Here is a 13,389-nt window from a genome sequence, read left to right on the forward strand (position 1 = left end):
ATCATTTGTGATTCTCATGATTCTCATTCTTAGTCTAGTGTTGAGTTGAATGCTTTCTGTCCTCATACTAATTTAGATGTTGAGTGTGTCCATGAAGTTGAGAATCTTGATTTTGTTTCATTGGTAAAGTCTTTGAACAGTTTTGGTGTTGAGTATTCCCTTGTTCCAAGGGTTGAGTCACTTTGGCCAAAGTTTCAGGTTGAATGCATATCCCCACTTATGAGTGCCACTGAGAATCTTTACTTTACTATTACTGTTGAGGAATTTATATATTCCCTTGAGAGTGTGGATGTTATTATTGATTTTCCCATCTCAAGTGTTAAATTGTGTATTGAGGAGGTTGAGCGGTGTGAAATTTTTGCTTATATTGTGGTGGCCAAAGTATTTTATAATAGGAAGTCCTTTATTTTTCAAGCTTTAAGCACATGTTCTTTTGATTTCCCCATTTCTATATTGTCAGTTATTGTAAATTCTTCTTCCGATGCTTCTTTATCCACTTTTTCTTCTTCCATAATTGTTTTTCCTCAATTTTTCTTGTTTTCTCCTTTTTGCCCCGACATTTCAAACTTTTTTTTTTTCGGAGGAGGGGGTAGAGGGGATAGACGGGAGTCCAGCCTCGACGATGGAGTGAGGATGAGTGCATACGATAGTGGAGCGAGGACAAACAATATAGATTGTGGAGTGAGGACGAGTATATCAAATCTAAACGGAACATTTGGCCCCAACATAGTAAGGCTAAATGGATATGATAGTGGAGTGAGGCCAGACATAGATGGTGGAATGAGGACAAGCGTAATGAGTTTGAATAGAGCCAGTGCTTCAAAATTTTTTTTCCTTCAAAGAGGGGATAAAGAGAATGTAGAGGATGAATAGAGTGAGTCTGACCTCCCTAGTTCAAAATTATAGTTACATGGTTGGTTTGAGCATTTAGGAACTATATATGGAGTTACAATTAGTTCATCAAGGTTCCCTAGTCAATTAATGCTTAGGCCATGGCTTTGAATTTTATTTCAATCATAATTATCAATAACTTTGTTGGTGGCTTTGTGGGAGCTTTAGATTTTTATGGTAGTTTATAATCACCCAGCAGAAACTCCAAATATTCCACCTGACTTATTATCATCACCTTTTCATCTTCCAAAGGGAAGGATGGTATAAGGTTTATAAATACATATATATATTACCTTAGCTAGGTAATACACTAATTATAGTACTATAACATATGGATCATCCATTTAGGATTGAATTTAGTCCATCCATTCTTGTATAAAGTAGGGGTTTAAACCCCAATTAAGATATTTATTCCTATATCCCAAGTAGTCACAATATATATTACATTAATTATAGTACTATAACATATAAAGTGACAAGGCTGGAGATCTAGCACCTCCAACTATATCTATTGTTGTATATAAGTAAACTCATATTAGTGGACGTAAGAGGCATTGCAATTTGTTCCTAAAAAGTAAAGATTGTAGCATGTCCTAATGTAGCACATGCTCTTTCTTTTAATTTTCATTACATTCTGTTTTTCTACCATGCCACACTATCATCAATTAAGAAATATATCACTTAAGGCTATTGATAATACTTCATTGAATTGAGCTTTTGATGTTGTGGGGTGTGATCATATTAATGATACACCCATCTTTGATATATTGCTGTCTTCAATGTCTATGGGATATGATTATATGACTTGTCTTATTCTCAGTGTTCTTCTACCATCTTTCATTAATGTGGAGCATGATTATGATATTGATTGGCAAGTTATAGATGATGCAATCTAGTTCTTTGAGAATGTTTAAGAATTGAGTTTATGGGAAGATGATGTTTATGAGCTCGAATATATTCCAGATTGTGATAAAGAGTTTGATTATTATAGAGATAGTTATAGAGATAAATTAGAGATTTCATAGGATAGGTATCAATCCTTTAATCTACCATCTGATCCTTTCTTTTTACTTTCTACTCTTTCCCAACTTTTTCTTATTTCTTAGACTATCTCATGTTCTTAATATTCCTTCCTCATTTGCAATATTTCCTTTTCTTGGCACATTGATCAATTTTTACTCTCATGATTTTTATTTTCAATCTAATATTGAGTTAAGTGTTTTCTATTCTACTAATACTGAATGTTAAGCATATATATGAAGTTGAGAATCTTATTTTTATTTCTTTTGGTGAAGTCTTTAATCAATTCTAATATTAAGTATTCTCTTATTCCAAGTGTTGAGTCACTCTAACTAGAGTTTCAGATTGAGTGCATGCCTCTAGTTGTAAATGCTATTGAAAGCTTTTATTTTATCATTGCTACTGAAGGGTTTATATACTCCCTTGAGAGTGTAGATTTTTCTATTAATTTTCTTGTCTCAAGTGTTAAATTATGTGTTAAAGAGGTTGAGTGGTGTGAATCACTTATTTATCTCGTGCTAGCCAAAATATTTTATCACAATGTAATCTCATAAATTTGGACTTCCTAAGTTGTATTGAGGAAGTTGAGCAATGTGAATCTTTTACTCATTTTATGCTAATTGAAGTATTTTATCATAGTGTAAACTCCTGAGTTTAGACTTTTTGAAAGGTCACCCAGCTTAATACTATTCAAACCTAAAGACACTTAACTGATTAAAAAATGGGGTGCACTCTTATTCATGAACTCATTCCTTTTATATTTGAACCTTTATAGATCGTCTTTTAAATAGTTCTTTTTAATTGTTTACAATTCACCATGCTTCTCTAAAAGTTCTTTTTGAGTTATTCTTTTTTGTTATTTACACAATAGATCTTTTTTTCATTAGGCTTTGAACATATTTCTTTCTTTTCTCCCATTTCTACTTTGAAAATTATTAAAAATTCCTCTTTTAATGCTTTTTTATCCACTTTTTTTTCTTCTATAATATTTCATCCTCCCTTTAACATTTTTTTTTTCTAACATTTAAAAATTTCTTATCTTCAAAGGAGGGGGTAGAGGGGATGGATGGGAGTCCGGCTTTGATAATGGAATGAGGATGAGTGGATATAATAGTGGAGAAATAATGAACAATATAAATTGTGGAGTCAAGATGAGTATAATGAGTTTGAACAAAATATCTATCCCTTATGTAATGAAGCCAAATGGATGTGATAGTAAAGTGAAGCTAAACATAAATGGTAAAGTGAGGACAATTGTAGTAAGTCCAAATGGAATCAATATTTCAGAACTTTTTTTCCTTCGAAAAAGGGATAAAAAGGATGTGGAGGATAAATGAAGTGAGTGCGACCTCCAATGTGTGGTATTGGACGAGAATGACAGTTATGATTCTAAGTTAACATAGAACATAGATCTTGAATGTTGATAAAAAAAAAAGACGCAAAAGTAGATTCTACTTATGGTTGTAAGTCCGAGTTAATGATAGTCTTGGTGGATTGTTGACAGATAAACTTAAAGATGGGATATATTATTTGCTATAATAATGCTTTATAGACTGTAGTGGCTTTCAAAGTCCTTTGCTTTAGTTCAAAAATATGGCTTTATAGTTGACTTAAGCATTTGATAATTGCATATAGAGTTGCAACTGATTCATTAGGATTCTGTAATGGACTAATACTTGTGCCATAACTTTAAAGTTTTGTGATAGTTTTTAATTGTGTAGTAAAAGCTCCAAATGTTCTATCTGACTTATTGTCATCACTTTTTCATCTTTAAGAGGGAAGGATGGTGTAAGGTTTGTATATGTATATATATACATACATACATACATACACACACACACACACACACACACACACACACATATATATATATATATATATATATATATATAACTATACACTAATTATAGTATTATAGCGTATGTACCATCTATTTAGGATTAAATTTGGTCCATCCACTCTTGTAAATAAGTAGAGGTCTAAACTCCAATTAACACACTTATCCTATATCCTAATCACTCATAGCTTCATTATAAGTTTTTTAATTATTTTTGTTTAATGAAAATCCTTTTTAAAAATAGTATTTATATAAATGATATATATGTCTAATTAATATTTAAAAATATATATTAAAAAATAAAAAATTATAAAATATGAGTACATGGAATACAGAAATAGAATATACAAATATGCATATCAATTAGCCCAAAAACCCTAGTTTATATATAAGAGCAAGTGGTCCAGATTAAAACCAATCTAACAACTATCAAAATCCTATTATGCTAATATTAGTATACGATATTATAGCCATACATTTGGACCTTCATCACCTCCTCTAAGAATGATGAAAGATAGTCAAGGTTCTTTAGTGGATAGGCTAAGATCTAGAGGAACATTAGAAGGAGGTGTCAATGGATTTATAGATTGTGCTAATTATATTAACACCAAATCATCCACTTTGTATCTAACAGTAGTTGTAAATGCATTAGCAAAAGTACTAACTTCCACCTAGCAAGTTAAGTAGTCATAAACAATAATAACATACTTAGTTTTAGCAATTGACCATGGAAAAGGCCCTATTAGATTAAATGCCACCAACTTAAATAAACAAGAAATTACAATTAACTCCAATTGTCCTTTTGTAACACAAGAGGGAGTATTATGAACTTAATATTAAATGCAACTACATATATATCAAATAATATCACATTGCATCTCTAATCAATAGAAATATCTCTATAACTTCTTAATCATACGATAATATCCTATATGCCTGCCTAAAATAAAAGAATCATAGTAGGCGTGGAGAAAGTGTGTAAATGATTATTAACATTTATCCTTACAAAATAAAGAAAATCATTCTCAAAGTGATATTAAAAATGTAAATACCGGAATGGTAAATCATTAACAAGTGATATAGGATTCTCAAACCCATCGTAAAGCTTTTAGATCTATAGCTTAACCTTTTGAATTTCATGAATCTCATCAAGAGAAGGTAAATCTTGCTCTACACCTTGTAAACATTGAACATCAAGTATAGTAACCATCAATGGCATAGAATCCTTGTCCAAAGAATCCACAAATGCTAGAATAACAAGCTCATTAGAAACATAAGAAGAGAATAAAAAAGAAAAATAAACTCGAGAACGAGCGTCAAGTGGTGAACAACATCGAAATTATATATCTGAAATTTCAAAACTCCAACCAAATTCTTCCACTTCAATAACAAAGTAACTACAGCATAACCACCTTCTAAGAATGTCTAAAAACCATGTAAATATGCATAAAATTTCTCAAAACCTCAAATGAGTTTATTTGTGCCTTCTCTTTACTTCCACCTACATTTCACTTTACATAGCTCTAGAGCGACAAACATACCAATTGGAGCCTAGGATGGATCAAAAATTTCTCATGCTCCAATTCTAACATGCAAATAAGTGGTCAATCCAGGGGGTCAACCAGGTCTAGTTTCTAGTCATCGATTGCATGTCTTTTGGATTTTGATTGTTTTTATGCTCTGGTCATGTCAATCTTGCCATCCAGGGGAATTCAAGTGAAGAGCTCCAAAGTCTCTGTGAGAGTTTACAGCCAGCAAACAACAAAGGGAATCAAAGAAGTTTGATGGCAAGTTGTTGATCCAAGACAATTGACTCCCAAGTTTCATGAGAAAGGTTGAAGTGATCTCAAGACCATGGTTATCTTATGATTCTGCATTGTTGTTTGAACTTACATTTTAGATCTTAATGTGGATGAACACTCGAAGAAAAAGAGAAAAAGAAATTTGTCCCAGCCATGATGCACCCGCTGTTGTGTACAGGGCAAGGTACAATTATGACATGGTTTGCTAGTTTTTTTTTCCTCTCTATTTTTTTGTTTTTCTCCCTTGGACATCTTTGAGTTGTTTCTATCCCCTTGCATCTTTCGTTCATTGTCTTGTTTTCCTTGCCTCTCTTCGTTTTGAGGTACTCAAAGAGAAAAGCATCTCTCTGGTTGAGTTTCCAAGAGACCTTTGCATCGACAATTCATGTAAAATGAAATACCATTAGGAGTTCTAACATCTCAAGGCTTTGTCCTTCATAGCAAATCCTTGGATGTTTGTGTTGGCATTTCCTCGTTCTAGTACGAGTGAAATCAAGTAAGAACATGGTCTGTTAGGAGCTCATATGCAATGAAAACACAGTCTCAAGCTTTTAAGTGGAGTGGCAGATCATATAAACAGTGTAAATTATTGGATGTTATAAGCCATCCAGGCATAGCGTTCAAAAACTTGTATTGGCAATTGAAAGGGCTGGCCATTGGGCTAGGCAATGCGAGGTAAGCTCTTACGAGCTGTTTTTCTGTAATGTTGCAGCCACAAGATCGAGACCTCAGAAGCTACGAAGATCTTGCAAGACAGAAGCTTGACAGGGTCCACAGACATGTCTGGCCCCAAACATCTTCAGCAACAGCCTTGTGAAGCGTCTCTCGACCGTCCCTGCTTCAAGCCCACAAGCCCTACATCAACAGCACGTCCTCAAGCTCAGCCGCGATACATCCTCGACCTCAGTCGTGACGCCATAGCTCCAGCCACAATTTCAAATGTGACTGTCACCTCGTCATAAAGTGCCAAAAAATGCACCACACACGCATGGGACCAGCCGGTACTCATCGTTGACTGACAGTCCACCGGTCCGTCCTCAATAGTCCGAGTGCGAGACCGGCTCAACCTCGCCCCCGGGACCCCAAGACACGGCCTCCCCTCCCGATTCCTCGACCGCCCGAGCCCGCGCCCCCCAAGCAATCGAGTCAAACTTAACGCATGCACCTACAGGGGGGGGTCGCTTTGAAGATATGTAGCCAAGGTTGGTCCCCCTCGGGTGGCCGATCACCCCCGCGGCGACTTCCTCGCCATCTTACCGATATCATGACCCACCAAAACTCGCCACAACGCCAACAGGTGAGATCCACAAGAGCTCTTGCCCCATGTGTTCATTGCCAAATCTCACCGATCATGATTCAAGAATGGTGTCCCTGCCTGGTTGCAGAAATTCATTACTATACCTCTTCCCCATTCATAATATTTTTCTTCAGCAATCAAGCTCCGGCTTACACACCCTTTCCTTATAAAGGAAAAAGTCCCGGGATGTATCTAAAGAAAGGTGTTTTAAAATGCATCTTATTTTCTTTTGAGTTCTATGTTCCTCAATTTATTTCCAGGCATGCTGAAACTTCTTCAATGGAACTTGAAAGCCTGAACGAACCAGTTGCCTTGGCGAATGATCCAACTGACCCAGCTGGTATTTTTCACAACATACTGCACTCTACATGCTGCTGTTGTGTAAGACACCGAAGCTGCAGAGCCACACCAGAAGGAGATAGAATTTATAGCTTCCAAAGTACAAAGCCTGCAAGCAGCCTGATCGTTGCAAGTGAGAGCTCCAAACAAGTCACCATGCTGGGTGGTGATATTGCTTGAGGTGCGGACCATATCAGTCAAGGCTGCTCCAATAGCCCTGGTTGATGGATCCCAGACAGATAATTTTGCACAAGAGCATACCAACGTGTTGGCTAGGTAGCTCTTCCAGCAAAGTCCAAGAGCTGCTGGAGCTGGAGCTGGAGCTACAATTGGAACTCGAGCTGAAGCTGGAGTTGGAACTGGAGAAATTCTGGGAAGAGGATATCTCTTGGCTCCAGCAATTGTGATTACCAGGGAGAGCACTAAGAAAACTTTACCTTGCTCCATTGTCTATGAACTATGAACTGACTGTTTTGAGCTTGGAAACCTGATATATATATAAGTCATGAAGAAGGCCTACTGGCTGGCAAATGATTTGAAGTAGACAATTATTTTGACCACAATTATAAAGGCTGGCAATTGTTATCTAGAAGCATATGAATTAGCTATTATCAGACTCATTCATACCTATACGACTCAATGTTTGCTTATAATACAAAAGAAACGTTAGAGCAAACTTTAATAATTATGGTCAAATCATTTGTTCACTTTTGATCATTTGCGGAGCCTTCCTCCTGACTTTTATATAAATTACTACCAGATTTCCAAGCCGAACAATATCATAGACAATGGATCAAGGTGAAGTTTACTTAGTGCTCTCCTTTATAATCACAATTGCTGGAGCCAAGAGATCTCCTCCTTTCAAAATCTCTCAAGTTCCAACTCCAGTTTCAGCTCCAGCTCCAGCGCCAGCAGCTCCAGTTTGCTGGGAGAGCTACCTGGCCAACACTCTGGTATGCTCGTGCAGAAAGTTATCTATCTGGGATCCATCAAGAAGTGCTATCGGAGCAGCCTTCACTGATATGCTCCACACCTCGAGCAATATCACCACCCAGCATGGTGACTTGCCTGGAGAACTCACTTGCAACGATCAGGCTGCTTGCAGTCTTTGTACTTTGGAAGCTCTGCATTATATTCCTCTCTGGTGTGGCTCAGCAGCTTCGGTATATTACACAGCAGCAGCATGCAGATTGCAGTATGTTGTTGTGAGAAATTCCAGCTGGATGAGCTGGATCATTCACCATGGCAATTGGTTCATTTGGGCTTTCAAGTTCTAAAGGTCCATTCTTAGTTGGCGTTATGGAAACAAATTAAAGAATGTGGTCGTTGTTGCTCACAAAGGAAAATACTCACGAAGAAATTCATGCATCGTGAATCCATCGGATCAAATTAGAAAGACATGCGATGGAAAGAGCAACAAACCTGGATGCGATCTTGGAGTTAGGAACTGCTCGTTGTTTCGGATGTTGATCGTGTGTGGCGCCAGCGCAATGCTCACCTCATGCTTGTGCCATTTGGTCGTGTTAAAGTCGAAGTTCCAAACGAATCTTTGAATCATTCTTATTCGCAACTATTTCCCTCTCTCTCACAAGGGGTGCCAGATCTCGCAAAGACCCAGCTCCAAAACTCGCGATCAAACTCTTATAGACTGTAAATCTCGTCCAATAAAAAGTTGATGTTAAGCTCCAAATCTTAGTAGATTTCCAGGTGTGGCATCACCAGAGCCTCAGTGAGTAGCGAGTAAGGCGTAGACGCCACTGGATCCAACGCGAGCACAGACTCGGCGGCTCTCACACCTCTCCCACCATCGCCATGGATCTTACAGCTCCCCCACAAGGCCGTCCATGCAGTATCACGCTCCTCCACAGGCACCCACGCAAACATCTCCTCGGCAGCCTCCAGCCTCCCAGCTCTCCCCAGCAAATCCACCAGGCACACAGCGTTCCCGGCGCCGCGAGCCACTCCAAAGTCGCGCTCCATGAGAGCAAACACGCGGAGGCCATCCTGCAAAAGTCCCGCTTGAGCGCAAGCCGAGAGAAGCGTGATGAAAGTTACCTCGGATGGCTCGGCACCGTCGAGGATCATCACTGGAAACAGCTCCAGCGCCTCGGCGCTATGCCCGTTCTGTGCATACGCCGTGAGCATCGCGTTCCAGGTGATGGAGTTCCTCCACGGCATCCCGTCGAAAACTTCTCTTCCCGGCCCGACTTGTCCACACTTCCCATACATGTTGACGAGCGCCGAGCCGATGGTAACGTCGTCCTGGAAACCGCGAAGAACAGCCTCCTGGTGGATTGATCTTCCCTCGGTGAGAGCTCCGCAGCACGCACAGGCGTCGAGGATCCCCACGAAGCTGACGAGATCCATCTCCAGTCCTTCCAAATCCCCGGCCCGGAGCAAGCACAGCGCCTGCTCGCCTCGGCCGTGCTGAGCAAATGCCGTGAGCAGCGTCGTGAAAGCAACGATGTCCGGCTCGTGGATCGCGTCGTCGTAGAGCTGCTTTGCCTCTTCGATATGCCCGTTTTGGGCATACGCCGCCAGCATCGAGTTGAAAGCCACGCATTGTCTCTCCGGGATCCGGTCGAAAGCTCGGCTTGCTTGCTCCAAGTCACCGTTCTCCGCAAAGGATGCGAGCATGGTCGTCCAGGAAACCGTGTCTCGATCGCTCATGCCGTCAAACACCGCCTTGGCCCGGCCCAGCTCCCTGCATTTGCCGTACATGTTGATGAGCGCGTTAGACACCTTGCGAGAGTTTTCAATGCCAGAGCCGAGCATACCTTCCGTGTGGAGCTTTGATCCTCGGGAAGCATCACTCAAGTTCGTGCAAGCCTCGAGAGCGCTCAAGAAGGTGACGCTGTTTGGATGGACGCCGTCGAGATCCATCAGGAGTAGCAGCTCGAGAGCTTGATCCGAGCGCCCGCTCTGGGCATTCGCGGAGATCATCGCGTTCCAGGCGATGACATCGCGGCCGGGCATCTCGTCGAACAGCTGCTTCGCTTCGATCCATCGGCCTCGGTGTGCGTAAGCTGCGACGATGCACGTCCACGACACGGAGTCCTTCTCGGGAAGATCATCGAACAAAGCTCTCGCCTCGAGCAAATGCCCTGCCTTGGCATACGCTGCGATCATCTGCGTCCACAGCGGCGCGGTGATCTCTTCCACCTTGTCGAAGACTTTGCGAGCGAGATCTAGCCTGTGGCATCGCCTGTAGAAGCCCACCAGTGAGAATCCAACAATGGCGTCGGATGCCAGGCCTACCGCGATCGCGAGCTCGTGGATGAAATCCCCCTCTTCCAGCCGCGAGCAGGCATCCAGCGCGGCGACGAAGCTCCGTGGATTGGGACGAATCCCTTCGGCCATCATCCGCTGGAAGAACCTCAGCGCCGCGATGGAATCCCCGCTGTGGAAGTGCGCCGCGATCATGGAATTCCAGGCCGGAACTCCAGGCTCCGGCATCGCATCGAACATCTGCTTTGCCGAATCGAGATCCCCGCTCCTCGCGAATGCCGCGAGCATGATCTCGCACGATCGGGCGTTCTTGCGCGGCGTGGCATGGAAAACCCTGGCGGCCTCGTCGATGCTGCCGCAGCGGCTGTACATCTGGACGACATTGTTGGCGAAGAATGGATCCCGATCGAGCCCGGTCTTCGCGATCCAAGAATGGAGTCGCCGTGCCTCGGAGGTGGACTGGAGAATCCCGCACTGCTTGAGCAGGCGTGTGAGGTGAGCACGATCTACCGCCGCGGGATCAAGAACCTCGCATAATCTGTCGAGATCTCGCCGGAGCTCTTGCGGATTCGCGGAGCGCTGCTCCTGGAGAGTGCTGTAAGATCTGGCCAAAGAGAGAGCGCATTCTTTGAAAGGCCGAGAATCGTGACGAGAGAGCAGCGCACCTGTGAAATCTTGCCAAGCGGAGCTCGACAAGGCCAAAGCGCATGGAGGACGAAGAACCCTAATCTTGGTTCTTCCATGGAGACGAAGAATTGCCCATGGAGAACGAAGAACCCTAATATTGGTTCTTTGGATGAAGAGGAAGCGATCGACGCACCCACGAAACAGGTATGCCGAGGGCAGTCCAGATTTCGCAGCGCTGGCGGCGCGCTACGCCTCGTTTGCGCGCTACGTGAGGATCAATCCCTCCACTGGGCGGGGCAGCATCGATTGGAGGGACTACGCCGCCACAAGAGAGCTCACTCGAGTTCTCTTGGATTGCGACTACGGCATTCTCGGCTGGTGGATTCCCGACGGCCAGCTCTGCCCGGCGGTGACGAATCGTGCAAACTACATCCACTGGATCGAGGATTTGCTCCAAGAGTTTCCAGCTCCAGGGAAGAATGTAGAGGGGGGAGTTCTTGGTCTAGACATTGGGACCGGCGCTAGCACGATCTATCCTCTCCTCGGGGCTTCCTTGCGGGGATGGAAGTTCGTAGCGACGGACGTGACGAGTGTGGCGCTGGAATGGGGAAGGAGGAACATCGCGGCGAATCCACACCTCATGGAGCTGATCGAACTGAGAAGCGCTGCGAAGAATGGTGGTGAAGATCAGGAAGAAAACCACAGGCTGCTCGTTGGAGTGGTGAAAGATGAGGAGATCTTCGACTTCAGTATGTGCAATCCACCGTTCTTCGAGAGCATGGAGGAGGCCGGGATGAATCCTCGCACGGCCTGCGGTGGAACGCCGGAGGAGATGGTTTGCACCGGAGGAGAGGCCGGGTTTGTGAGCAGGCTGATCCACGAGAGCATGGAGCTCGGGACGAAGATCCACTGGTACACGAGCATGGTCGGGAAGAAATCCAGCTTGAGGGCTCTCAAGGCCGAGATTCGAGGCTGTGGAGCAACGATGGTGAAGACCACCGAGTTTGTGCAAGGAAAGACGTCGAGGTGGGGGCTGGCATGGAGTTTCTCGAGTGCTGGAGCAGTGAAGAGTGGATCTGGGCGAAGTTGTTTCGGGACTGGGACGAGCAGCAGCGGGAGTTTCTCGTTCGTTTTGGAGGGCATCGATCGAAAATGCAGTGCGTTGGAGGTTCTGGGAGATCTTGGGAGGCACTTGGAAGCTCGCGGGGTGGCTTGCAAGATCGATGCGGCTTCTTTTGCGATCACTGGAACTCCTGGCGATCAAAGAGAAGGATTCGACCAACGAAATTCTGATGGGAAATCCGAGTTTAAGGCGACGCTGTTCCAGCAAAGTCCCGGGTGCCTGCTGGTAAAGATATGGATTTCCAAGGCTGGAAGAAGTAGTAGTCTCCTTGTGTCAGCTCTTGAGAGTTCAGAGAGCACATTGAAGGAAAAATTATCCGTCTCAACATAGCAGCCAAGTACATTTCAAACTTAAGTCGTTTAAGAATGAATAAAACCTTTCAAAATTTCAGTGCCCTGTATTTTGACCATTGTTCTTCCTTGTGTTGATAGGATTTCGATCTTATGCACTGTATGATCATCTTGACAAGAGATCAAGAGAAATTTATCTCTCCTAGATATTAGAGTATGTATTTGAGAATGATTTAATTCTCTAAAATCAAAATATTCTTTGAAGTAAGTGACCATGTGCTCCTTTATATAAGTTATAGTGTTTTAGAGTTTTTATTGTTGTTAATTTGGCTAAGTTTCTTCCATGTAATCCCAAGGATGATGTGTATTATTGGTTTGATCAATTTATTGTGATTACCACTTATTATTCCAGGTATAATACCTGATATTTACATGAATTTCCATGTGTTTTCAAATGATAATCCTGTAGTGGCACAATGTTCTCAACACAACTATTTATAGGGATTGGAGTATTCTTTCAAAAGCCTTCAAACATACATTTGGATTTATTACAATGTCTTCTAAGAATTATATCATATTCATGAAGGGTGTATAAATAATTTAGTGTTCATTTTGAAAACCTCTTACATTGTGTGGAACTAAATATATTAAAGTGGACCAAGTTGGGCATGTCATGGCTTGTCAAAAACTTTGTGGGGCTTATATTTACATCACTCTAGTGCAATATTATTAAAACACCAGAGTGTCAATGGCATAGTGTTATAAGTTTTGAACCATAAAAGTATAGAGATAAAAAATGTTAATAAAAAGTTAAATATAATATAATAGTCAATTGGTGGATAATTCATATATTATTATTGTTTTAAAGTGTTTGTTATATGTACTATATACATATTGAGGGACTATGCTTAATATTATAGAGGTTCCCAACACTA

General features: G+C 41.9%; 2 protein-coding genes across 3 annotated transcripts; one reads left to right on the forward strand and one right to left on the reverse strand.

Annotated features, from left to right (window-relative positions):
* Window positions 1-8,721: 8,721 nt before the first annotated feature.
* Window positions 8,722-11,165, reverse strand: LOC9656478 (pentatricopeptide repeat-containing protein At4g02750). Of its 2 annotated transcripts, XM_024682840.1 has the most exons (3): window positions 11,080-11,165; window positions 9,242-11,018; window positions 8,722-9,190 (listed from the first exon to the last, which is right to left on the reverse strand). In XM_024682840.1, the coding sequence occupies exons 1-3, from the start codon at window positions 11,121-11,123 to the stop codon at window positions 8,879-8,881; spliced, it is 2,133 nt and encodes a 710-aa protein (XP_024538608.1). In that variant the 5' UTR covers window positions 11,124-11,165; the 3' UTR covers window positions 8,722-8,878. The 2 variants fall into 2 exon arrangements, with proteins under 2 accessions (XP_024538608.1, XP_024538607.1); XM_024682839.1 differs by having other exon boundaries at window positions 8,722-11,018.
* Window positions 11,166-11,168: 3 nt separating this feature from the next.
* LOC9657529 (U6 small nuclear RNA (adenine-(43)-N(6))-methyltransferase) lies at window positions 11,169-12,560 on the forward strand. The gene has a single exon (XM_002977669.2). It carries the CDS (start codon window positions 11,211-11,213, stop codon window positions 12,492-12,494), a length of 1,284 nt encoding a protein of 427 aa, XP_002977715.1. The 5' UTR covers window positions 11,169-11,210; the 3' UTR covers window positions 12,495-12,560.
* Window positions 12,561-13,389: the final 829 nt, after the last annotated feature.

This window comes from Selaginella moellendorffii, unplaced genomic scaffold (assembly GCF_000143415.4).
Source record: "Selaginella moellendorffii unplaced genomic scaffold, v1.0 SELMOscaffold_35, whole genome shotgun sequence".
NCBI lineage: Eukaryota > Viridiplantae > Streptophyta > Lycopodiopsida > Selaginellales > Selaginellaceae > Selaginella > Selaginella moellendorffii.